The sequence below is a fragment of the Puma concolor genome, chromosome B2 (assembly GCF_028749965.1).
Source record: "Puma concolor isolate L17-30 chromosome B2, mPumCon1.1.hap2, whole genome shotgun sequence".
In the NCBI taxonomy this organism is placed as follows: domain Eukaryota; kingdom Metazoa; phylum Chordata; class Mammalia; order Carnivora; family Felidae; genus Puma; species Puma concolor.
In genome coordinates this window covers 119,323,014-119,349,953 of record NC_141671.1, presented here as the reverse complement: position 1 = coordinate 119,349,953, position 26,940 = coordinate 119,323,014, and the positions used below count along the sequence as shown (strand labels likewise).

Sequence of the window (26,940 nt, the reverse complement as noted above, 5' to 3'; positions counted from 1 at the left end):
GGGACCTGGAGGGTAGGGCTCTGAGGGACATACTGCATATTCTTCTGGTACTTTTATAGTGTCGATTACATGACTGTGTTACTGATTCGAGTAATTAGCTGCATTTAAGCTTTTTTTTTTTTTTTACATGTAAAAAGGTCTAGTCTACAAAGAATCAAAATTACAGAAAATAATTATATAGAACAAGTTCATATGTAATTACAGTTATGTTTAAATAATATTCTCAATGTAGATGTAATCATTATAACATCGACTCTTTGTTCACTTTTTTAAAACTCCCCATGTCCGGGCACCCGGGTGGCTTAGTTGGTTGAGCGGCCGACTTTGGCTCAGGTCATGATCTTGTGGTTCGTGGGTTCAAGCCCTGCTTCGGGCTCTGTGCTGACAGCTCAGAGCCTGGAGCCTGCTTCTGATTCTGTCTCCCTTTCTCTCTGCCTCTCCTTCCCCCATGCTCGCTCGCTCTCTCTTAAAAACACATAAAACACTAAAAAATTCAAAAACAAAACAAAAACTCCCTATGTTAATGCATATATACCAAGGTATCAACAGATTTATTATGTACCATGATTAAATATAATTAAATAATTTAAATCAGGGTTCAGCAAACTATCCTCTCTCAGTCAACTCCAAACCTCAACCTGTTTTTGTAAGTAAAGTTTTAGTAGACTACAGCCGTAGCCCTTCACTTATATATCGTCTATAGCTGCTTTCATTACAACAACATAACTGAGTCACTGCAACTGAGACCTGATGCCCCACAAAACCTAACACACACACCTTCTGGCTCTTTCACAGAATAAGTTTGCTGACCCCCCCCCCCCCCGCCCCTTCAGCCCAGGGGCAGCAGCCCCTACTCAGAACTTCACTTGGTGTCTATAATTCGAACTGATTTTAAATCACTTATGACAAAATGTTTTTACTACAGTTAATGTAACACGGTAACATGCTTTTAGGTTTTTCTTGAGAAATCATATAAACCTCAGTCACTCGTTTTTGTTTCTCCCAAAGCCATAATGTTGACACGAAATTTCATGCCGGTTTTTCTTTATCTACTAGCTTTGCAGCAATAGTAGAGGTATCCCTCTTAAAAGTCAAGAATGAAATCCCAGTAAATATCGAGATGAAAGAGCATGTGCATCTGCATGTGGGCCCATCCGTGTGTGTTGGAGGACTGTGAGTACACATGCACGTCAGTTGCCCTTGGAGTTACTCCTCCGTGTAAATACACTCATGAAAACAGTATGCTTGAGAAATGATCCCAAGTCACATTTCCCAAACACATACTGGAAACATCAATGCTAATTCCAGATCAGAATTCCAGAGTCTTCTCTCTTATAGACAATGCTTTCTAGAAGTGCCCATACCTCCTTGAACAGCTTTGCTGGCACTGCCACAGCTTTTTCCTCTTCCAGGTAGGACGCCCAGCACCAGGCTTTCTTTCCCTTAGGAGGCAAGCCTGAAAAGCAAGTGAGACGAAGATGATAGGGTTTCCAAATCTAGGAAGTCAAAGGGGTATCCTGTGAAGACTCACTTCCCCAACTACTACCACGCCCGGTATTTCTCAGCCTCTTCCCAGGCCTCCCAAAGAAGCGAGAGCTAAGAAGTAAACTGTGGTGTACAACCAGTTACAACGGTAGCTGCAGAAGAACCTAGAATAAAAGAAGGAGACACAGCAGGAAACCGAGATAGAACAGTATCATGAAATGAGATGATCAAAAAATGCCTCCTGAGGGGCAATTGGATGACTCAGTCGGTTAAGTGTCTGACTTCAGCTCAGGTCATGATCTCGTGGTTTGTGAGTTTGAGCCCTGCGTTGGGATTCTCTCTTTCTCCTTCTCTCTCTGCCCCTCCCCAACTTGAGCACATGCTCTCTCGCTCTCTCTCTCTCTCTCTCTCTCGCAAAATAAATAAACTTAAAAAAAAATGTTTCCTGGGGCACCTGGGGTACCTCAGTTGGTTAGGTGTCCTACTTTGGCTCAGATCATGATCTTACAGTTTCTGAGTTTGAGTCCCACATCAGGCTCGCTGCTATCAGCACAGAGCCCGCTTTGGATCCCCTGATTCTCTCTCTCTCTGCCCTTACCCGGCTTGCAAGTGCTCTCTCAAAAATAAATAAACATTTGGAAAAAAAAAAAAAAAAGTTTCCTGAGATCAAGAAGCTGAGGACTGGGAAGAGGGCAGTGCACTGAGCACGTAGGGAATGGCTGCTAACCTGGGGGCGGCGGGGGGGTGGGGGGGGATATCAATTTAGCAAGGGCCAGATTTTGAGCAGCAAAAGAATACAGAAGTGATAAAGATATGCAACCAGCCAGTATCACTTTTACTCTGGGTTAATTTAACAGATAATGGAAATGAGGGAAGAGTATAATAGCTTGATGGGTAGCAAAACTGGGAGAAAGGTATTTAGGGGATGAGATGTGAACGGGCTAAGATGGCACTCGAAGAGAAAAAAATCTGAATACCTAACAGGGAAAAATAAATGACTAAAGGAACAAGGTTCCAGAAGAGTCAGGGCCCTGAAGGTAGAAGAGAAGAAGGTTAAAACACTTGTGAGGCAGACAGCAGAGTGAGAAATTTACCCCCCTCTAATCTCAGTGATGTAAAACAGAAGGTCACGTCCCCCGAGAATGTAAACGCCAGGCTGTGTGCCTGAGGCAGGTGGGAGTAGTTCACGCTTTATTTGAGAAATGGAGGGATGAACAAGACAGGAAGGCGTCCACGCAGTGAAAGGCGCGCTGGGTTCACGGCCCCGATTTGCAGGGACAGCATGAACAGAGAGGTCGGCAGTGGGGCTGCACAGAGTGGCGTGACCTCACGTGACACGCTGGCAGGCAGATGCTATGGGTCAACAAAGCAAGACAAAACCTGGTGGAGGACGCTGAGGCCTCCATGGAAGTGGCCAAAGGGCCATGATGCACATGGAGTTCAAGTTCATCCAGTCAAGTACAAAAGGAAAGGGTCCGGGGACTGGATTTGTCATGAAAACAAAGTGCTGCCCGAGGAACAGTGAAAGAAGCAAAAAAGGTTCCACATCAGGAGTTTAAAGTTTGAGATCAAACATTAAAAACTTAAAATCTGGGGCGCCTGGGTGGCGCAGTCGGTTAAGCGTCCGACTTCAGCCAGGTCACGATCTCGCGGTCCGTGAGTTCGAGCCCCGCGTCAGGCTCTGGGCTGATGGCTCAGAGCCTGGAGCCTGTTTCCGATTCTGTGTCTCCCTCTCTCTCTGCCCCTCCCCCGTTCATGCTCTGTCTCTCTCTGTCCCAAAAATAAATAAACATTGAAAGAAAAAACAAAATTTTAAAAACTTAAAATCTTAGGGGCGCCTGGGTGGCTCAGTCAGTTAAGCGTCCAACTCTTGATTTTGGCTCAGGTCATGATCTCATGGTTTGTGAGTTTGAGTCCTGGATCGGGCTCCACGCTGGTAGTGTAGAACCTGCTTGGGATTCTCTCTCTCCCTCTTTCTCTGCCCTCCCCTGCTTGTGCTCTCTCTCAAAATAAGTAAACTTAAAAAAAAAAAAAAAAAAAAACCCTTAAAATCTTAGGAAATAAGGACAAAGGTTTTAGAAAATGCACAGAAGGAGAAAAAAACCTACTCAACAGAAAAACATAGGAAGATGTTTTCAAGTTTGCACTGACATTATTCAAAAGTTACTCATTTCCATTTTTTTCTTTATCTACTTCTTCAAACCCCGATTTTTATGGACAAAATTTAATCAAAGAAAGACCCAAAACAAAACCTTAATGGCCCTTGTGTACATTATAATTAAGACTAAAATGTCTACCTTTGTGAAATATTTTCCATTTCATAAAGTCACAAGTAAACCATTTCTTTCGTCAACTTACCCTGCTTTATTACAGTCGAATCACCTCGCCTTTTCCTTCGGGCTCTCTGCGAACCCCTCAGGATTCTTCCATCTTGTTTGTTTTCCTACAGCAAGAAAGGGAAATTACGATTTTACAAGCCCATGAAATTGGCACCAACGAAAAGTTAGAGAGCTGTCAGAAAGCATTATTCTTTTTTGTACTTTTCTTCAATTTCACTTTGTAAGTTTTAAAGAAAGTAAGAATATAGGTCATATGAGAACTGTGTTGCTTTTGGCCTGAGGTCATTACCAAATAAGAACGTTTCCAAGAATTACACTCTGGAACTGCACAGATACTGTTCCTGCCTTCTTGAAGCACTTTCTTCTTGTAGCTCCTTGACCACTTTGTTCTGATTTTCCTCACACCCCACTGGCCCATCTTTCTCAGTCCCTTTGCTGATGTCTCCTCCAATCCAGTCCCTTTCTCTTCTCTATCGAATCCCTCTTCCCGGGTTTTAAACATCATCTGTCTGCCAAATATCCACAGTCATATCCCCTGACCTCGTCCCTGACTCCACACTCACAAACCCGACTGCCCACCTGGGATCTCCACTTGGAAGCCTAACGAGCATCTCAAACTCCTGATTCCAAAGGACTCTAACTTCTGTACTCCAGTTTTGCCTTCCCATCTTCAATAAATGGCATCGTTATCCAGTCGACTATTCAAGCCAAAACTTGAGTTATTCCTGACTCCTCTTTCCTGATGACCCTGCCTCTAACATCTACCCTGAAATCAGTGACTTCTACCCTACACAGCCCTTTCAGCTAGTCTACTGCAATAAACTAACAGCCTTCCTTGATTCCATTCTGTCACACATCAAAGCTAGAGCCATCACTTGGAAACGTAAACCCTATCAACATATTCCCTTGCCTTCAACTTTCCAGTCCCAGCCCACACAAAACAGAATGAAACCCCATTATTCTGGTTTATCATAAAGCATTACATAGGCTGGACCTCTTCAGCTTCACCTTACTCCACCCTCCCTTCACCTGTAAGGGTCAACCATATTGTCTTTATTTCCTCAACAAAACATACTACACATGTTCTCACCTTAAGGACTCTTCCCTAGCCACTCCATTGCCCAGGGGGCTCCTCACTCTTACTTTTACAAACCTGGCTCCTTCTTATTATCAAGATCACACAGTTCATACCACCTTCTCTGGGAGGCCTCCCTGAGAACCCAACTGGAAGCAGTGAATCAATTCTCATGCCCGCCTGTACTTCTCACCGTAGCATTTATCATAGGCTGACAGGTCTCCTGTTTATTATATGTCCCCTTAAAAGAATGTGATGTCCCTGCGAGGAGAGACCCTATTCTCCTAATGCTGTTCATCCCTGTGTTCCCAGCTCCTAGAAGAATGACTAGCAAATAATTGGTTGCTCGATATTGATCTGAAGGGAAATGCTTCAAGACCTCAAAGTTCTCTTTTCGTATAGGACCATTAATATGTACTTTAGCAATATTTATGTTTTAATTAGCACATTTGGAATTAGTTTCCCCTAAATATACCTGACATTTATATGCCATTTTCTACCTACTCACATAGTTTTATGAGATCTGTCTGCAATTTACCAAAATGGGATTGACATTTTTTGCCATCAAGAGGAATTAAAGATTCATTTGTACAACTGAAGGTTTTGCTGTTGCCTTTTCTCTCCAGTAATAAATTTCAGCACATCTTACTTCCTCACCCTAAGGAAGGAGTATTATTATTTATTATTCTCATTTTGAAATGCAGACAGTGACATACCAAAGCGGGTAGACAGGTAATTTGTTGATGGTAACACAGAGAGTCATGGAACCAGCCCTGGAAGTCAGATAACTGGCTGCAGAGCCAGCACCTTTGACCATGGTGTTACTCTCTTAAGAAGTGCCCCTGTATCAGAGCACCTGGTGGCTCAGTCGGTTAAGCGTCCAACTTTGGCTCAGGTCATGATCTCATGGTTCATGAGTTTGAGTCCCACATTGGGCTCTGCACTGACAGCTCAGAGCCTGCTTCAGATTCTCTCTCTCCTTCTCTCTGCCCCTCCCTAGCTTGCCCTCTCTCTCTCTCTCTCTCTCTCTCTCTCAGAAATAAACAACAACAACAAAAATACCCTGAGTTCTTTGGTAGTTGCATCAGAGATACTAACCATTTCATCATCCCGATCTTCTCCATCCTCCTTGGAGTCAGCTTTCAGAGATAATTTTGGTTTCTTCTTCCGACTACACTTAGGATCTTCTTCCTCATTGTCCTCTCCTACGTCCCTTTCTTCCTTCTGATCTCTGTTGTATTTATAAACCCAAAATAATGACAGGAAAACAATACCTGTCAAACATCTACATGGTGACTATCATGCAACTTAAAAAAAAAAAAGTCATTTAACCACCAGGAGAAGGAAAAACATTTAACCACCAGGAGAAGAGTGTAGGCATTAGGATATCATAGCGAAGGAACACCTAAAACCATTATCATATATGACTCTTCAAAGCAGAAAATGGAAACTAGCTTATATATTAATTTCAAAAGGGGATCAGTACTATATGTGAAACAGGTTCTAACAAGTTTAGAATGATTGGTGTTTCACATCTGCCATCCATACTAATAAAAGAATCAATTACTTAGAGATATTTTAGTATTCGGGCAATTTTAATGCAAAGATCTAGCAATTATTAACAATGACAAGTGCAACTAAAAAAGGCCAAGTATAACTTTGTAAAATAAAAGTTGGCCAGCAAAAACAGACAATTCCCAGGCCTACCCTGGTTAAAATACCTGGGAAATTCCACTAAAATGTAAGTGTCAAGTCACTTATTTGTGTTATACAATTATATGAAGAAATACACCTTGGTGATAAGCTGAACTTTGTCAGACAGTCCCCAGATGGCCGAGTCACATAGCACCACCAGCCACAGCGGACGTCCCTGTCTCGTAATCTTCAGTCTACAGAAATCTACAGTATTGTGACTCAGTAAGCCACTCTCTATGGCCATCTTCAGTCAGCTGGTTCCCAACCTGTGGAGTTTTAGCTGAGTTACTGAAGACCCCCCCCAACATAAAAACAAAACTCTGTTTCCATAAACATCAGCGCCATCAAAATGTACGTAGCCCAGAGAAATTTAAATATTCTCTTGCTAGGGGGGCACTCACTGGAATCAAAAGGCTAAAGAAAGAGGCAGAGGTTGTACTTGTAGGTAGGACTTAAGCAGTACAACTAAGATCAGACATGACTGAAGTCAGGAGGTCCAGTAACGGGATCAGGGTCCATAGACCTCTAAAGGAAAAGTCTCTGGGGGAAAAAAGGGGCATGAAGGTGTGACAGATGTCAGGGAGCCTCTGTATTCCTTAGCACTTTGGACTCTAAAACCCATTTTATAGGGGCGCCTGGGTGGCTCAGTCGGTTAAGCGTCCGAATTCAGTTCAGGTCATGATCTCACGGACTGTGAGTTCGAGCCCCGCATCGGGCTCTGTGCTGACAGCTCAGAGCCTGGAGCCTGCTTCAGATTCTGTCTCCCTCTCTCTCTGTCCTTCCCCTGCTCACACTCTGTCTCCTTCTCTCTCAAACATAAACATTAAAAAAAAAAAAATTAAAAATAAATAAATTTAAAAAAAAAAACCCATTTTATAGATGGAACAGGGCAAAAACCTACTTGTCTTTGATATGCCGGGCACAATTCTGGCTGCAATAGTTTCCTCCCGAAAGACACTCCTCTACATTGCCATACTGACAACAGTTCTCACAGAATTGAAGCCCTTCTACTTTCACTGGATCCTTCAACCTGAAAGGCATCCCAGTCTTCTCTGAAAAGACTAGAAGATGGAAAGGGGAAAAGAACAAAAACAAAAAAAAACACACACAGAAAAAACAATTAGAACCATGACAGAAAACATTGCAAAACACAGTCAAACTTTTCCTTCTAATAATTTTGTTAGCAACACAATAAAAGATAATATTTGCTGAATGAATGAATGACCAACCTACTGTGCTTGGGAGGGAGAAGAGGATGGGCTTGGCAGGAACCACTCAAATCATTTACACAAGAAAAAATACTCTGCAGGAAAGATAAAAGTTTGTCTAAGGCTTTTTCTACAGAGTTCAAAGTAAAATAAAGAAAATTTCATTATACTTGACTGTACTTGAAGTACAGTATACTATACTTCACTATACTTGAAGATGAAACTGTTAGTAATCTGCAGAATCCTATTTTATGGATGTATCTGACAAAAAAGGCTTATGTATGTTATTTCATGTTTACAACCTTCTGAGGAGTGGGTTTTTTCTACTAAATTGGTTAAATCGACACCTAGTTTACTTTGAAGGTAGCAGATCTCCTAAATCGTAATTATCCCAAATCATTTAGGAACTCACACTTCCTTTCCCCTGAATTGTTAGGCTCCTCATGCATTCAGCAAACATTAGGTGCCAATTTACGCTAGACACTGATAATGATAGTATAGACCTTGCCCCAGAGAGCTCACAGTCTAGAGGAGAAGACAGACAAGAAAACCAATACTTATAATAAAATGTGATACATGCAGTAATCAAAGCATGAACAAGTTCCAGGAGTAGTACAGAGGAAGAAGTCATTCACTCGGCCTGGGGTGAGGTCAGGGAAGGATTTTCTGATATAAAGCCTCAACTGGGTTTGGAAGGCCAAGAGAAATTAACCAACTGGACAAAGAGGGAAACGGCATCTGAGCCAGAAGCAGCAGCAAGAGCAAAGGCAAGGGAGTGTGAAACCACATGATGCATTGAGAGAATTCCATGGAACCCAGTGCTGCTGGCACTGCCAGAACACGGTGTACAGAGAACAGAACAGAGAGCGAAGAGACAAGGCAAGCAGGTGGGCGCGTGCCACCCAGATCCTTGTAGGCTCAGCTAAAGAGACAGTACGAAGTCAGTGAAGTGTCAGAAAAGCAATCTACAAAAGTTCCTCTGACTTGAAGGTGCGGGATAAATTAGGTGAAATTAGAAGCAGAGTGATTCTCTAGGAGGAGTCTGCAATAGTCCAGGTGAGAGCTGCTAAGGGCCTACATTAAGGCAGTGGCAGTGGTCATTAGTAGAAGAAGCCAGATCTGAGACATATTTAGGAAATAAAAACCAACAGGATGGAGCAACAGGCCATGGGGCTGGGGGAGAACGAATTCAGGATGACTCCTAGATTTCTTGCTTGTCCACTGGGGGGATGGTGCTACCATCAACTGAAATATGGGTTACAGAAGAAAGAGCAGGTTTGGGGGAAGGGGAGAAAGAAATAGAAAATGAATCGCATTTCAGACATGTGGAGTTTGAGGTACCTGTGGGACATCCAGGTGGAGATGTCCAGTAGGCAGGTGGAAATACGGGCCTGGAGCTCGGGGGAGAGGTCGGGGCTGGAGATATAGATTTGGGAGTCATCAGCATATAGGTGTTAGTTACAACCATCGGAGTAGATGAGAAAAAAGTGGCAGGCTTTTGGCTAAATCACCTGGGTAGGCTATTGCAACACTGGATTTACTTGGTAATAATTTCCAATTAACCTTGTGCTATTACAGATCTGGCATTAGGAAAGAAGACAGTTTATAGTTATTTTAAAATATAAAAGTTGGTTCCATATGAGTTTTGTTATAGAAATTCACCTAAGAACACGTGACATGAAAATCACCCAGGATCTTCAAAGTTCCAGCCTATTGTAAAACCTAGGTAATTCTTATTTTAAAACTCTCAAAGGAAAGAAAATGGCAATGCAGATGACCCAGTCTTACCTTCCTGAGCAGTTGGTACCATCCAAGTTGTGGTAGCTGTTGCTTTTTTAACATTTTCCATCTCGCTCTCATCTGTGATAACTTCCAGGGCTCCAAACTCGTTTACCCGAAACTAGCGACAATATGGTAGAAAGAGGCAAAACTTACAAAGGTGCTCAGGACAGTAGTCATTTCATGGTGGACACAGAGAGTCTTTAAGCAAATTAGTTATACTTTAAACGTTCATTTGAGCAACTGTATCTAGGTAAGCCCTCTACCAGCAGTAAGCCCTCTGCATTTTACAGATTTGGGGATTCAGGGAAGTAAAAACAGAACAAAGCAGCAAGGCACTTCTTAAGGTACCATACAACCAGCCCTGCACTGTGCTATAGCGATGCCAGCTCACTTAATGTGGCCTATCATTCTGAACACCAGTTGTTGCTAGGACTTTTGTTTCCTACTTCATATTACTACTTCCTTAGTAACCAAAATTACTAAAAGGAGAATTACTGTCTTCCCAGGAATCAACTTATCTCACCCGAGCTCACCTAAGTCCAAGAGAAGGAAATCTCTATTCCGGAAATAATGACCTGCACGCCTATATCCTTATATTCCCGGAGGTAGGTGAGGAAGGCTGAAGTGTGAGCCATGTGACCCCCAACTCTCCACTTCTTTCTCTCACTGCTCTTTGGAATTCTCCACCCCATTCACCTCTAATCCTCCAAACAACTGGTAACGTCTACGAGATCTGAACAAATCTGCTAGCTACAGGTCAATTCTATCGCCAAAAAGTACAGGCGTTTTGACTTCATGGACATTTTGACCCCAAATGTTGAAAATTTCCTCTCACCTCATGGCAAGCTGCAAACCTAGTATGTTTCTCTAACAGCCTGGCTGTACTGTGTGTGCATGTTGAAGGCTTACCCACTATCTATGTGCAGGGACCCCTCCATCCTCTTTGAAACAACTAGGTGTACTCTCCTATTGATGAAGTTCAAAGTTTTCCATATTCCTCTGTTTTCCCATAAAACAGAATGATATTAGGGATCCACTAATTTTGACAGTTGATGAAGAACTGGAAAGTTCACAATTCAAAAGGATTATACGACTTTTCGCTTAACGTTTTTAGAGCTTTCACAGAAATATGAGTATGCAAATATGTAGCAGTTAGGCTTAAGACCTTCCATTTTGCAATCTAAAACATCTATTTAGTCAACATGCCAACAGAATCATTCACTTAACCAAACTAGATTCAGAGTACAAGTCAGAAAAAGCTGAAACAAAAATTACTAATTATTCTTTCCACCAGATAAAAACAGCACCTTAAGTAACTGTATGCACACAGTGTACAATAATTAAAAGCTTTTTAGACTGAAGAAGTTGAAATAGTTGAGGAAAGTGAAAATGGTTTCTTCTACTACATATTTCAGATACAAGTTCCCAGGTAACATGTGTATACTATACTGAGTGTGTTCGCCTAAAAATGTCAGGCTAGGAAGTGGCAAAAAGTTAAGTGGGAGGAAAGGAGCTAAATATAACTTTACTTTTGGGGGGGGGGGAAATAAATTTTTAAATGATCCACTCTGAAAACAGAATATTTCAAAATAAAGCTGACAGTACCATCTACTGGGCAAGAACAGAAAAAACAAGCCATAATGATTACTAATTAATGATAGTAAAGAAGAACACAGAAAATCAATTCTGAATCAAAGTTTAAAAAGACATTAGGCATCACCTTTATAATTCAGTCCAGGTAGGTAATTTTACTCTTATTAGATGCCAATATTAATTGATACTTATTTGAAAAATACAAAATGTGAAAAATAGCACCATTTTCATCACATGCAGAATCTCCTGTGGTGTAAGTTTCCAAATTACTGCTACACTGTAAGCCACCCTGCATTTCCAACAATGAGAAAGAGAACACCACCGAGTGGAATCTTTGAATAAAAATCCAGAGTTATGACACTTGGAAGCTTTAAGCTCAAATACTTTCAAAGTTAAAAGGTAATATCCCCACAATACAACAATTAATGCTAGTTGTCTTTTCCTTATAATGTTTATTGCCAGTAACTGACCTATAGCCAAAGTACAAATGAAAGATGTCATGACACTTAGGGACACAATTAACTCCTGTAAGTCAGGTATCTATAGTTGGACTTTAGGGGATTGAAGAATCCCATGAAATTCATACAGAATGATGTCATGGACACATACATATTTTTCTGGGAATAGGGTTCTTCAGTTTCATCATAGTCTCAAAGGCATCCTATAACCTTGAAAAAGTAAAGAACATTATTCTAACCAAGTTACTTTATCTCAAAAATTAACCACAAAGTGTTTTCAAAGTATCCTGTCATATGCAAAAAAAACACAGGGATCAATTTTTTTTTTTTTTTTCTGGCTTCTCAACTTGGATTTACTGTCTTTCACAATATTAGTACTGCTGAAAATGCTGGACAACATAGGTTGTTAGGTGCTGTTAACATTACTGGAGTTCCACAAATAGCATTCCAGAAAGACTGACACATTCCCTAACATTTTTCCCCCCAATAAAACACTCAGAAATGGGTAATGCTTTCATGAATGGTTTTGGAGCCATGGAAACTTGAAATAATCACTTTTATTTCTTTTTTCAAAGTTATGAGTTCTTTTAACCTAGACATCTAAAAAGCAGCATAAAAATCTATTGAGTGACTCCATTCCAAATCAAGAACATCAAAATTATAAACTCTACAAAAGAAATTTATTAAATAAGCACATCAAACACATCAGCTGACACCGTAATTTGTTCTACTAGTGGAAACATCTAAGTCAATCAGAAAACAATTATGCCTGAAAGATACAAGGGATTGCAAAGGTTTGTTTGGCCTGGCTTGAACTACCTTTAATTGATTCAATTCTCTTTATTTTTGCTTGTAGAGGCAAAGGATCCTTTGCTTTTTGCCTATCTTTAAGAACAGATCCTTAAAAGGCACTGCTGAGGTTAGTATTTTTGTTTTGTTTTATTACTTTCAATGTCAAAATATGAGTTCTATTTACCAATCTGTTTTAAGGGCAAAGATATTTGGTAACTAAAGTTTTCTGAACATTAATCACAACGAGCAAAACTGTGCACTATGAGCACAGTGTTTCCAGTTGGGTTTCTGCCCTGCTGCCGCAGGGTCTTGCTCTCAGTTAAGTGGCAACTATTCTTACTAGATAAGATGCTATCGCTCTCAGGAGTATATCTGCATTTTACTGAGGGATTCCAAATGGCTAAATCCTTAGGACCCAGAGGAATAATCCTCTGTGGATAAGTTTCAGACATCATTACAAGTTCAGAGAGAGAGATTGCTTAGGGACAGGGAGCCCCAGCATGCACCTTCCCGCTACCGCTCACTGCCTGCCTGTTCTTATGGCTGGCCCTGAGATATTAGTCTACAAATACTAATTTGCCATTTTATAGAATAATGAGGCAACGGTGCAGTTTCCAAAGCTTGCTTAAACAAAAATGTCTTGTTAATGACTATAATATTTTCAAGGAGGCCCCTGGACACTTGCTGTTCTCCCCTAACACTATACTTTCTTATGCTAGTCCTTCTTTTCGATGCCCTTCTCTCTCTTGCCTGCTGTCCCTGACCCACAAAATCTTCATATAGATGCCGACCTATTTTCGGGTACCTGAAGCTCATATGACAACTACTTCCCCGAAGCCTTCCTGATCCCTCCAGCTAAAACGATACCTCTTCTAAATCGCTATAACATTTTCTCTGTATCTCTTTTGATATGAAAACATTTTCTCTCTTTAGACTATAGTATACTAGTGGTAAGAGAATCGATTCCAGTATCAGAAAAGCCTGGCTTTAGACCTAGTTCTGCCAATTATCTTGACCTTGAGCAAATGATTTAACCATTCTGGGCCTCTGTTTTCCCATCTGTAAACTGACAACAATGATAGGAACTACCTCAAAAGGATTAAATGAAAGGATTAAATACAAGGATACAGATAAAGTGTTCATCAGAGAGTAAGCTTTCTATTCTTTCCCCTACTGCACCTGAATGGAAAAAGTTTTTGCGCTCTGTTTTATATAAAGGCTGTTTAGCCTCCCTGAAAAGGGGCAAGGGAAACAGTATAAAGGAACGAAGGTTTGAAACCTTCAACTAGACAGTTGGGCTGGAAAGGAAACAAGATGGCACTGAGGAGTTAAACGAGACACAGCCAGAGGGAAGTAGGGGCCAGACCACCAAAAACTTCTGGGGTAAACTTAAGGGGATTGACTTTGCCACGAAAGACAGGAAACTGCTAAAAGTTTTTAAGCAGAAGAGTGATATAATTTGGCCAGCAATCATGAGGCTTTTACAGAGAAACATACTTTCAAAATGGTAATAAACCGAAGCATATAAAAACCTGTTTACATGATAAGAAACTGACTTCTATGTAGTAGTTGATTGTACTGGCTGAACTAACCTGAGCTTCTTGTCCTAGGATAGCACCTTGTTTATTAGGAAATTTACATGCCTACACCCACTACAAAAAAGTAGCTTCAATAATGTAAAGTAGGGGGGCTCAGTCGGTTAAGCGGCCCACTTTGGCTCAGGTCATGATCTCGTGGTCCGTGAGTTTGAGCCCCGCGTCGGGCTCTGTGCTGACAGCTCAGAGCCTGGAGCCTGTTTCCGATTCTGTGTCCCCTCTCTCTGACCCTTCCCCGTTCATGCTCTGTCTCTCTCTGTCTCAAAAATAAATAAACGTTAAAAAAAAATAATAAAAAAATAATGTAAAGTAGGCAAAGCATGATGTGAAAGAGCAAATTTCATGCTTTATTCAAAGTTCTTTTTAATATCTTAATTTTGTGAAAAATCAATTTCTCAATCAGATCTCTGAAGCAACTCAGATATTAATATTAGGAGCAAGTGATTCAGAAATCCTAAATTAACACAATCAACTGACTATCTGAATCTCTTCAGATAAAAATGGTTATGAAGTAGAAATTTTTTTTCATTTTTTTTTTAGAAGTGGGGTTTCATACTGTCTACAGTACATGAAGTGAACTGGATACATGGAAATTACCCACATAATTAGATGAGCCTAAAAGTCAAATAAAATAAACCAGATTGTAATACCCACTAAGTGGCTTAATTACCTGATTACCTTAATAAAAGTAATAGGCTAATTCCTAAGATCTATTGCTTAGAAAACCTTCAGGCAATTTAAATTTCTTAGGGATTGAAAGTTCAAAACCTAACTGAACAAAAATTATAAATTTCATCATCCACCTGACATCAAAAAAAAAAGCAAGTGAGAAGAAGGGACAAAAATGTACAAGCAAAATATGAGAATAAAGCAATTTTAAAAAGGCAATTTACATAATATATCACAAAGCCAGAAAAAAATACAATTTGTTAAATGTTTTCCATATGTTATATTTTTTAATCCTTATAACCACCTTGTGACATAGATTCTATTTCCTCATTTTATACATAAAGATTCTGAAACTTAGGGAATTTAAATAACTTGACAAAGCTCATATAGCTACTATGAGGCTGACATTATGAGCGTCTGGAACGGTTTTTCTTTCTGAAAAATCTCAGCACTCAATTCCCATCATATCTAATCCAGATGAACATTTGGAGAATGTTAGAGCAGATAAAGTCCTTAGCATTCATTTAATTCCTTATTTTACCAAAGAGGAAACTGGCCTGAAGAGATTGACTGACTAGTTCAAGGACATACAGAACTAAAACTAAAAACCGTATCTCCTTTTCAGAATTCACTGAACCTCACTGCGATATTTTTGTTAAGCTTAACAGATAGATATGTTGGCACACTGCACTTAATTTAACCTAACCCAACTAAAATCTGGGTATTTTTCCAGTGACAGACTGTCCAAATCTCACCACTGAAGATGAACTAGGTTGGGCTTGGCTGAAATACTCGTCAAGTAGCCACTGGATTCCAGGAAGCCAATTATTAGGGGGCAGGAATTTCTATTCGAGATAGGCCAGAACATCAAGCACTAGAGGGAAAAGCCAACTGACAGCCAGTTAGGGTGATTAGAGGTTCAAAAACCTGAGTGACCAAGTACAAACAAAGTCTAAAAGGCCACAGACAGGTTCAAGGTCCCAGAGATAGGATTAGAGCAAAAGCAAATTAGAATTGAGAGGTGGGGTGGACTGGCTTCCTGGATGAGTGCTTGCGTAACTGTTTCATAGGGCAGCAGAGGTGGGCCTAGAGTGGGTTCGGGAAGCCTTGGGAAAAGGGGCAGGATAAGCACATAGTAAAGAGGCACACTGAAGCGTCATTCTCTGAAGAGAGTTCTCCTCTATATAAAAGCAGCCTGGTTTACAGGAAGGACCAGCTTTTGAACAAATGATTATATAAAAATTCATATTTATCATATAAATAATTTAAGGGAGGAGAATAGCCCTGTCTATTCAATATTTTAATATTATCCAGTTTTCAAATGAGAAAACTAGGGCACAGGGAATGTGGTTATTCATTTAAAGTTCTCAAGTTCATTATTACAAAATACATGAAGCCAGGTCTTCTAAGCCTACCATTTCCATATTTATTGTCCGTCATGATAAAGTCAAACCAAGGGTGATCCCCTGGAAGCTATAATTCGACTTCTGCAAAATAAGCATATGCCAAAATATTCTCATCCACCACCCCAAGTGACAAAGACTTCGGCCAATTCGTCAACATTCCAAATTGTCTTGAAAATTTACTGTAGAGGTCTAAGTATCATATAAGACCTAAAGCATTATGCTTAATGCTTTTAATTCTTATTTTACATATGTGGTCAAACTCCTTTTAACAAATAGCACACAGATGCACACACAGATAACTGTATTTAATAAAGACAGCTTACCTTTAAGTCACTTCCTGGTAGCGTGCCTACTCCATCTTTCCAGTCCATAACACTGAATACATCAAATTCTTGACCACTTGTGCTAGAGGCAGATTCAGTCATGATTTATTTTGGAACCTGGAAGGGGGAAAAAGGCAGATCATTAAATACTGAACGTACAGATCAGTTTTTATTTTAGTGGTCACTGCTTTGGTTTCCCTTAATTACATAATTTTCTTGATCACAATATCCTATATCCATAGATCTAGAATTAAGTGCTTCGAAAATATCACTAACATTTTTTCTAGTACAATCCCTGGTAAATTTATGTATTTTTTAAAATATTTACTTTGAGAAAGACAGAGTGTGCATGCGCACATGAGCAGGGGAGGGGCAGAGACAAGGAGAGAGAGAATCTAAGCCGGCTCCGTGCTGTCACTGCACAGCCAGTCACGGGGATCAATCACGCCGATCGTGGGAACATGACCTGAGCCGAAATCAAGAGTCACTTAACTGAGCCACCCAAGCACCCCCTAATCCCTGGTAAATTAAAGAGGAAAGAATATACCTAAAATTTGTAAAGTGTCAATGTTTCTATTCTTAAAAAAGGAATTCACCGTTTCACAGCACATTCACTTAAAACAAAAAGTCATGATATATATCAACAGAATTTCTTGCCCACTAAGTAGGGAGTTTTGTTGTTGTTGTCTGAAGATATTGATGACAGAGTGGGTATGGATAAAGGACAAGACATTAAATGTTAATAAGCAAAATGAAACCTTTTCGATGATAAAAAAGAACAAGAAAATTCCAGTCCATTAGGACTATCATCTATGCTAATTTGTCAGTTAAGTTTGTTGTATCAATTCAACAAATACATGGTGTGATTGACTCTCTCAGTGAATTGATTTTTTGAATTCAGTTGAGATATCCACCAATTTGAGGTTCTGGAAAATAGGAAAACAGTCTTAAAATATACAGCAAACACTAATAATTAAGGCTATGTTAAGAAAACCAAGTCAACTAGCCAAACTGTGATAATCTGTTTAATTTTCATTTTTCTAAACTGCAAAACAGTTTTCCATAATCGTATTGTTAGTAATTGTATTGAGACCGTTATTCTGAGACTGTTGTCTATGTGGTATGGGATAAAAGAAGTAATTATGTTGGTGTCATTGATAAGCAATGGAAGATGGATTAAAGTCCTAAATTTGATGCATTTTTAAACTTTTTTTTTTTTTTTTTTTTTTTTAGGGGCACCTGGGTGGTTCAATTGGTTAAGCGTCTGACTTCGGCTCAGATCATGATCTCATGGTTTATGGGTTCGAGCCCTGCATCAGGCTCTGTGCCAACAGCTCAGAGCCTAGAGCCTGCTTTGGATTCTGTGTCTCCCTCTTTATGCCCCTCCCCCCCCACACTCTGTCTCTCTCAAAACTGAATAAACATTAAAAAATTTTTTTTACAGATTTTTGCACGCAACTGGTGGAGGAACAGAGAGAGATGGAGACTGAGGCTCCGAAGCAGGCTCTGCGCTCAGAGCTGAGACCCAATGTGGAGCTCAAGCTCACAAACCATGAGATCATGACCTGAGCCAAAGTTGGACCCTTAACCAATTGAGCCACCCAGGTGTCCCTAAATTTTAATCTTTTAATGCATTTTAATCTTAAAAAAATTTGCATATTTTCTAGCCTTGCCCACTGACAGAATCTAGAAACAACCACCAATCAACAGTTATGAGCAGCCAAGTGCTCAGACTGTGGGCTCTAAATAGCACTTCTCCGAGGTCTTCCCAGAGAAGGGGCTGATTTCTGTTCAGTGGCAGGAAATGTGCAAGATGAGTCTGGAACTTCTTGTCAAAAAAAAAAAAAAAAAAAGCAAGGAAGCTATCAAAGACAACAGAGATCATATCAAAGGAACTTAGAAACCAATCTGAAGAGGCTCCTGCTGGCCAAAGAATAGTAGCTGCATGAATTGAAACACATCAAATAAGTTTAAATCTGCGAGTTCATACTGACATTGAAAACAAACAAACAAACCAAGAACACCTACTGATCACCTTTTAAGACTACACAGCAACCAACTCATTATCTGGAAAAAGAAACAAGGATTTATCCTGTCTATATTGCATGAGATCCATGCAAACTGTATTCCAGGGTAATGCAAATCAATGGCGAGAGGAAGTTTCAGTTTAGAAAGAATCCTGCTAATAAATAAAGAAGGAATGACAGAACTGAAACATTACCATTTTCAATCCTTGATACATTAATGGCTGCAGGCAATGGCTATCAATGACTACTAAGAATACAAACCCAACACCATCTAGGAAGTAGTCTTGCCATGAAAAAACAAAATCAAACCTAATCTGATCAAGTCCATTTGCAGGAAATACCTGAGACAAAGGAACATGTAAAAATCACACCATAAAAATATACAAAATGGGGCACCTGGGTGGTTCAGTCAGTAAAGCATCCGACTTTGGCTCAGGTCATGATCTCATGGTTCGTGAGTTCCAGCCCCATGTCAGGCTCTGTGCGGACAGCTCAGAGCCTGGAGCCTGCTTCCAATTCTGTGTCTCCCTCTCTCTTTGCCCCTCCTGCCACTTGCACTCCCTCTCTCTCTCTCAAACATAAACAAACATAAAAAAAAATTTTTTTTAATATAAGAAGTAAAATTCAGACTGTCAGAAACTCTTCAGCAACATTCCTCAAAGTGTGGTCCACAGACCCTGGGAAGACCTGAGACCTTTTCAGAAGGTCCAAGAAGTCAGAATCATTTTCATAAAAATACTAACACATTATCTGCCTTCTGCGCTATGCTGACATCTGCGTGGATGGTACAAAAGCAACAGTGGGTGAAAGTGTCGGAGTAGCGGCTCCCAAGTAGGCAGCAGTCATTGCAGCCTTTACCGCCAGGTACTGATGGTAAACAAATGCTGGTTTCGCTAAACAGCGTCCTTGATGAAGCAAAATAGTAACTTTCATTAAGTCTGGATATTTGAATACGTATCTTTTTAACATTCTGTGTGGTGAAATAGAAAGCACCCATAAAGCGCTCTGGTGCGTCAGAGTACCAAGGGAAAGCACCTGTGAACTGTCTGAGATGCAAGTTGAACAAGCGGCTTTTTTCATGGAGCGCATTTTTATTTAACAAACTACGTTTCTTCGGGTTTGGCTATGTGGCAAATATTTTGTCAAGAACAAACGAAGCGAGCCTGTTGACATCAAGGAAAACACTGACAGCATTTGTTGCTGAAGATCCATTTGAACATTCAAGGGATAATCATGATTCCAGAAAACGTGTATCCACCACCATGAGCCTGAGAGCTTCCCAGTAGCCACATATTTTCTAAGGAGATGGGTGGTGATATTGATGAGCGGGATTTTTTAAATATTTTATATTTGACCTATGTCAACATCTGGGAGATTTGCATAATTCAGTGATGCAGTATTTTCCAAATAACCAATGCTTGACGTCACAAAATTATGCATGAGTAAAGGATCCAATCAAAGTACGTGACAGACCGATGGATTGTAATATAACACAGTATGAAAAGTTCATTGTTAGGGTTTCAGACTGCCCACTGCAACTTACCTTTAAGAAACTACCACTTGTCAACTTTTGGTGTAGTATCATAGAAGAATGTCCACCATTAAATGAAAAAAAAATACTCCTCCCCTTTTCCAAACTCACATCTGTGTGAAGCAGATTTCCTTCACACACTTCAACCGAAACAACATACTGCAACAGACTGAATGCAGGAGCAGATATGAAAATCCAGCTCTCGGGGCGCCTGGGTGGCGCAGTCGGTTAAGCGTCCGACTTCAGCCAGGTCACGATCTCGCAGTCCGTGAGTTCGAGCCCCGCGTCGGGCTCTGGCTGATGGCTCAGAGCCTGGAGCCTGTTTCCGATTCTGTGTCTCCCTCTCTCTCTGCCCCTCCCCCGATCATGCTCTGTCTCTCTCTGTCCCAAAAATAAATAAACGTTGAAAATCCAGCTCTCTTCTATTAAGCCAGGCATTAAAGAGATGTGCAAAAATGTAAAACACTGCCATTTCTCTCATTTTTTAATTTTGGAAACTATGATTACATTTCATTTAAATTGTGCGGACACATGTTAATATAATCAGTCTGCTACCGTTATTTTTAAAAGTAAATACATAGTTTAAATTATCTATTTTAATTTTGAATACAGTAGATATTAATAGATACAACCCATACAAACAACAGCTCCTTGGGGTTTTCAATCATTCTTAAGAGTGTCAAGGAGACTTGAGACCAAAGAGTAGGAGAGCCACTGCTGTGTAGGATAAAAACTGGCTTTGGCCACATGGACACTTACATGCACAGAAGGCACAGAGTAAAACAAACAAACAAAAAAATAGATGGAAGAGGAAATCTAAAATCTAGATTAAGAGATTTAAAAGACATTGATAAATCACAATATCATAATTTATAGATCTGTTTGGACCCTGATTTAAACTTTTTTTTTTTTAATTTTTAGGTTTTGAGAGAGAGAGAGAGAGAGAGAGAGAGAGAGAGAGCAGGAGGGGGGCAGAGGGAGAGAGAGGGAGAAGCTGAAGTAGGCTCCATGCTCAGTGTGGAACCCAACCAATGCCACAACCCTGGGATCATGACCTGAGCTGAAATGAAGAGTCAGATGCTCAACCAACTAAGCTGCCCAGGCATCCCTAACCTATTTTTTAAAGAAGAAGATGATGGTTAGACAGGAAGGGAAGCCTAAATGCCAGTGGCTAGTTGATGATATACAAAGATGCTGCTTTTTCTAGAGGGATGATCACGGCATGCACTTTTAAAAGGAGACTTCATGCTTGTCAACTGAAATTGACAGATGAAATGATTAAGTTAGGAATTTGCCATAAATCAGTCAAGAGCGTGAAGTGGTAAAATAAAGAGGCAACGTGCTGGTAATTCTCAAGAAGTGTGAGGGACCCAGTTTATTATACTACATCTTACTTCTGTGTGTGCTTGCAAAATTCCATAAAAGAAATACATTTTAAGGGCAGTCTCTTTAGATATAGAATATATTTATTTTTAAATGGTCAATAGAAAAAAAAATAAACCTGTGTTTCTCTGAATTATAGCTATCTTTTGTTGAAGTTTATTAGACATATTCTTTCTTCCTTATTCTTTCGTCCTTTGTCCTCTTTAAATGAGCCAGTGTCAAATGTTATATATTAAGTCTATTTCTGATCATTTCAAAATTTATACAGTCCGAATTTTAAGACGCACTAGATTTCACCACCATTAGGACTTAATCCTTAAAAGAGGAACTAAGATGTGAAGGCTTGAAGGAGATTAATTTAAGAAACAGTGAATTAGTAAGTGAATTACGACTTGTCCTTACGGTCTCTAGGACTCCTACCTAGCTTGAGATCAGCAACAAAATTGACTTCCCTTGTAAGTGCTGTAGGAGGGGCAACTTTTTCTTGATAGACAGTAGAGAGACAGAATAATTTTTCCCTTGGTGGATAAACTGGGTAAAACCCAAATGATCCATTGAAAAGTTTTACTGTTCTTTTTTAATTACAATAACATTTGTTCACAGGTACTCAGTGTCAGACATAATACGTATACTTTGTAATTTATTAATTCCATTTCACCTTCCAGAAAAGGATTCAAAGCACAATTTATATATATTATTTCATTTATTTCTGTCTCACAAAAAGATAGGTTCTATTATCCTTCCAGTATACGTTGAAGAAAGTGAGTTGCAGAGTTCAGTAATTCACCCAAAAGCATATTTGGTGGCATACCCAAGATCTGAATCCAGGTCAGTCTGATTCCAATCCTGGGCTTTTTTCCCCCCAACCACTGTCTTGTCTTGTCTCAGTCTTATCCCTCTAAGAATCTGGCTAAAACCAACTTTTCTCTATGTAACTACTCAGGCATGACAAATCCAGAAACCAGTTTACTAGGGTCAAAGTGCTTGATTTATGTATATCAGTGCAATGTGTATCCTTTCAATAAAATATTATCAAATACACGCGTATTAACAAATTGTCATTAAGACACATATGCAACAGGAATCGAATTTCCCACCTAAAACACAAATGCATAAAATTCACAACAGCAAAATCCTGTCTGTGACTAGAAGGAGCAGAAAGAAGAAATAGGAAAGTCAGCACTGTACAAAACCTGCAGTAAATGCTCATGACACGTTTTTGGAAATACAAAACACTGGTAATGCTATACAGTGTACCTTATGTATAAACACATATCTAAAATTTATTAAAAAACTGTTTCCCTTCATTGTTCTAAGGTTTGTGAATATTTGTATAAAATATTTTCACATAAGAATATTTACCATGTGGTCTTTCCCATTATCTGATTTTGAAGCAAAAGGGCTACTTGCACTACCACAGGAAGTCTGAAAGGCTAGGACAGATTAGGTATTTTTCTGTCACCTCTTCATCAGACAGAACAGCCATCAACCAGCATGATTTTCACAGAAGCTGCTTCTTCATGACAGCCTAAGTCTCCCTCTCTGGTTTTCAGCCTCCATAAGCGTGCGCACTTGCATATATACAAAGTCCTTTCACTGCAATTAGCTGGGTTCCTAAGAATGAAGCAAAATTTTTAGAAGCACAGGTTTTATGTTTTCTTTGTCACCTGGCACTATTCCACAATCCCATGGATAACTATATTCCACGGACCATAAAAAGCAGGTAGGTAATAGTCACTCACAGTGCAGGTCAGACAGCATTTCTCATTCTGCAGAAAATCTCATCCCAAATCTCTTGTTAACGATGCCGAGGTTTCCTAAGAAGTACCTTAAAAGTGCCCCATGAGGGATCCTCTGTGCTATCAGCCAAGATCTAGCACTTTCCTCCCAATAACCTCTTCTAAATCCTAAGGATCTCCAGCCACTGCTGACGTCAAAAAGGACCACTTTGGAGTTCACATATCCAGCAAATACACCAATGCAGCTTTTGATTCCCACTAGCTTTCATATCATGGCCGGAAATGGCTAAAATCAAGGCTTCTGATGTCCAATGTGCTTCTGTGGACGCCCATTGTTAGGAGCCACCCATTGTTAGGAGCCATTGACTTTCCTGAAGGCAGACACCATTACTGCTGGCACCTATTCAGATGTATTCTACTTCCAAAGCCCCCCTCTGTGAAACAGTTCACTGTCACTTTGACTCATTTTTATTACAATCTTCTTGCCCTAAGCCTCCAACAAAGGGCTGGAGGACAGATTAAATGACATGCAACACTGTACTCAGAATTACCTTCTGTATCTTTCTCCTGCAGGATTCCTTGTCTCCAAACCAAAGCTGTGCAACTTGCCTTTCCCTCGGGACACTGTATCTAATGGATGAACTTCCTCAGTCTCTGGAATTCTCGGCCTACCATATAACACTAGTTTGCAAGAAACACCAGGCAGTGAGGAGATTAGTTAATATTTTCAAAAATTCTGTTACGAGAATATAGGGAACCAGGCCCCCTCATGTATTGATAGTGGCATTATAAATTAAAACAACCTCTCTGGAGATCAATTTCCAAGAACGTATCCTCCAATTCAGTAGTTCTACTCACAGAAATTTATTCTATAGATACTCACATGGGTCTGTTTGTAATGTTAAAATAACTGGAAAACAATCCAAAAGTCCATCGATTAAGGACAACTGTGGTACATCAATACAGTATATAATGCCATTAGAAAAAACAGTGAGGAAGCTCTTTACATTCTGATACAGAAAAAGCTCCAAGACACTACTAATACTCTAATTTTGTGCAAGGTATAAAAACTGCGTGCTACCATTTCTCTTTTTCTTTAAGTTTATTTATTTTGAGAGAGAGAATGAGAGAGAAAGAGAGAACAAGAGAGCAAGTGAGAGAGACAGCACATGTGCATGCACTTTGGGGAAAGGGCAGACAGAGAGAGAGGGAGGGAGAGAGAGAGTCCCAAGCAGGCTCTGTACTTTCAGCACAGAGCCTGATGCGGGGCTCGATCTCACGAACCACAAGATCATGACGTGAGCCAAAATCAAATCAGACGCTTAACTAAGTGAGCCACCCGGGCACTCCTACCATTTCTACAAAACAAAAGGGGAGGTGTGTGTGTGTGTGTACATACATACATATATGTGTATATACATGCGCGTATATATACGTGTGTGTATTACTTGTATACGCATACGTTTTCTCTGTAAGGATTCCTCAAAAACTTCTAACAGTGGCTGCCTCCAGGAAGGAGCAAAACTTTGCTGAAAAGCCTGCCATGGGAGGAAACTGTCTGGACATTCTTTCACACCTATTGACTGTTTAAATGTTTTTTAAAAGAAATAAATTAATGAAAAAATGTTTTAAAATCCTTTTCCAGGTTTATTTAGCATAGTCCACGTAATAAAAGTCATGTCTTCCCATGAAAATAGTTAGCTTATTATTGCTGCCAACAACAGAAGCTTTAGCACAGAAGTCACTAAGGGAAGTCAACTTCCCCAAAGCTCTTGGGTAATTTAAATAGCAGGTATTTAACGATATATGCCAATGCACCAGCTCTACAGATGGATGAGAAGAGGAAGGATAGGGTTTGCTTCTCTACAATTCAGGTATCAGAAGTATACAGTAGATTCCTGGCATTCACAGACTATTTATGGTTTCTACCATTCCTGAGTAGCATCTGAAGTTCCCATGACATTTAGTAATTTGTCATTTTGCAAAGCCACAATTCTGAATGAGACATGTATAAAGCTGAGGGATGAGGACAAGCCGCTGGGTCAGCCAAGGTCCAGGTAGGCCCTTACTCACAGCACTCAGTCTTACACTACAGCCACTGTGAATAAAGAGATAAAACTCTGTTTCTTGTTAAGAAATGAAACAAACACAATTAACTGCTAGTTGATTCTAGTGTTGATGACAGAATGAGGGGCGTATGGAAATGTTTATGAAAGTGATAGGCCCTAGCCACAAAATAGAAGTTTCAGATAAATTAAAGACTGAAATGTCAAATGTAATGATGACTCAGACACATTGTGTGAACAAAACTACCAAATGCTCCAAAAGGAAGTAAGTAGAAAAGATGTGTGAATTTGTTTCAATAAGTGCTCCAGACAGTACAAAAATTGCTCATCAAGCAAGATAAGTAGTTCAGGTCTAGAGAGATCATTTACATTTTTCAGTTATACTTTTGCAATCTGAAGGAAGGAATTGTATGTTACAATGATTTCTTTCAATTTGGGAATTGGCGATTGCCTTGGGATGTATTCTTCACAGACGTCAAGAATCTACCCTTATCTTATTTTGACAAGAGATAAACAGAGTTTGTGTGTCCTTCATGATCCCCCCTTCATACAATCCCTTCATTCATCTCTGCCCTCAGTGGATAAGGCGGTGGCTCTGAGTGAGGGGCTTGGACTCCCCCAGTGCTAAGCTCCTACAGCACCGGCAAGGTGATGAACCTACCTGGGGCTGAGATGAAGACAAGATTAACAGTCCTGAGAGATAAGCCACCCAATCTAGGATGCTCAAAATAAACTGAAAGAGTGGGCACTGCCTATAAACCAAAAGTCTCAATCTGCAGATAAGGTGGGAAATAAAGATTATGAAGAAAGGCAGCTACCTATAGCCAGGCCATTCCTGCTCAAACCACAGTTTCAAAATATTATTTCTAGAAGAATGGCTAGCTAATGTTCACTAAAAGCAGTTAAATTGTTTCAATAATGCTACAGTTGCTTTTTTTAGGGTTGTATTTTGTAGCCTTATAGTTAATAGGCACATTTTTCAAAAATAAGGCGTAGAGATGATATGGCTATGAATTGGAAGTGCTTATAAGGATAAACATCACCTCAAAAGCAGAATCGGATTAAAATTCTGTCAGATGACAGAACTGAGATATCAGCACCTGGTGTTGATCAGTTTGGGTTAACAGAGCAACCTATCTTCTGTAAAGAGTCAGGAATGTTAACCCTAAAATCATTACTGCGAACCAAACAAAAATGCAAACTATGCAGAAGAAACACAGCAAAGAGATACAGAGCAACGTGTATCAGTGAGAAAAGTCCATCTAATGCCTTGCTGCTAAGATGCCCACTTTCATACCATCAACTGAAGCTGGCTTTTTGTTTACTTTGTAGAAATCATCAGTCGCTAACCAAATGCTCTATCTGGCACACTGTGACCTACAAAAAATCCTAATATCATTATTCGGTAACATCACCTAAAAAGCTGCTTTCCACTGCTAAACACCTTCTTAATGTGGCTTAGGAAACTGCTTTGAGCCTCCCTAACCCCACCTACCCAGCTCCTCGTCACCCTTTCACAGGTGCTCATCAAATACTTCACGGATCATCCTTAACACCTGCCATCTTCTCACCAGTCCCCCCTTCTATCCCTCAGCCTTTCCTCCACCACTTCCCTCCCTTCCTCCGCTTCCTTTCACTTGGCAAAATCTGATAATTACCTAAGGGTAGCTTCTGAGCAGTTCATCTCTGGAAGTCTCAATTCCCCCACCTATAAAGTGTGGGGAATGGAGGAACCTTTCTTAAGTGGGCACGGGTGGGGTTCCACGAGATACAT

At 40.0% G+C, this 26,940-nt stretch overlaps 1 protein-coding gene across 11 annotated transcripts in view; it reads right to left on the bottom strand.

Annotated features, from left to right (window-relative positions):
- L3MBTL3 (L3MBTL histone methyl-lysine binding protein 3) overlaps positions 1-26,940 on the bottom strand; it is a 128,217-nt gene that overhangs the window by 86,787 nt on the left and 14,490 nt on the right. For 9 of the 11 annotated variants that reach the window (XM_086707815.1, XM_086707809.1, XM_086707811.1 and 6 more), the window contains 7 exons: positions 16,421-16,537; positions 9,591-9,702; positions 9,144-9,218; positions 7,496-7,655; positions 5,998-6,130; positions 3,844-3,928; positions 1,365-1,456 (listed from right to left, as the gene is read on the bottom strand). In XM_086707815.1, coding sequence (XP_086563941.1) covers positions 1,365-1,456; positions 3,844-3,928; positions 5,998-6,130; positions 7,496-7,655; positions 9,144-9,218; positions 9,591-9,702; positions 16,421-16,522 — 759 coding nt within the window. In that variant the 5' untranslated portion in view covers positions 16,523-16,537. The remainder of the gene's footprint in view (positions 1-1,364; positions 1,457-3,843; positions 3,929-5,997; positions 6,131-7,495; positions 7,656-9,143; positions 9,219-9,590; positions 9,703-16,420; positions 16,538-26,940) is intronic. The other 2 variants (XM_086707819.1, XM_086707818.1) reach the window with 1 other exon arrangement.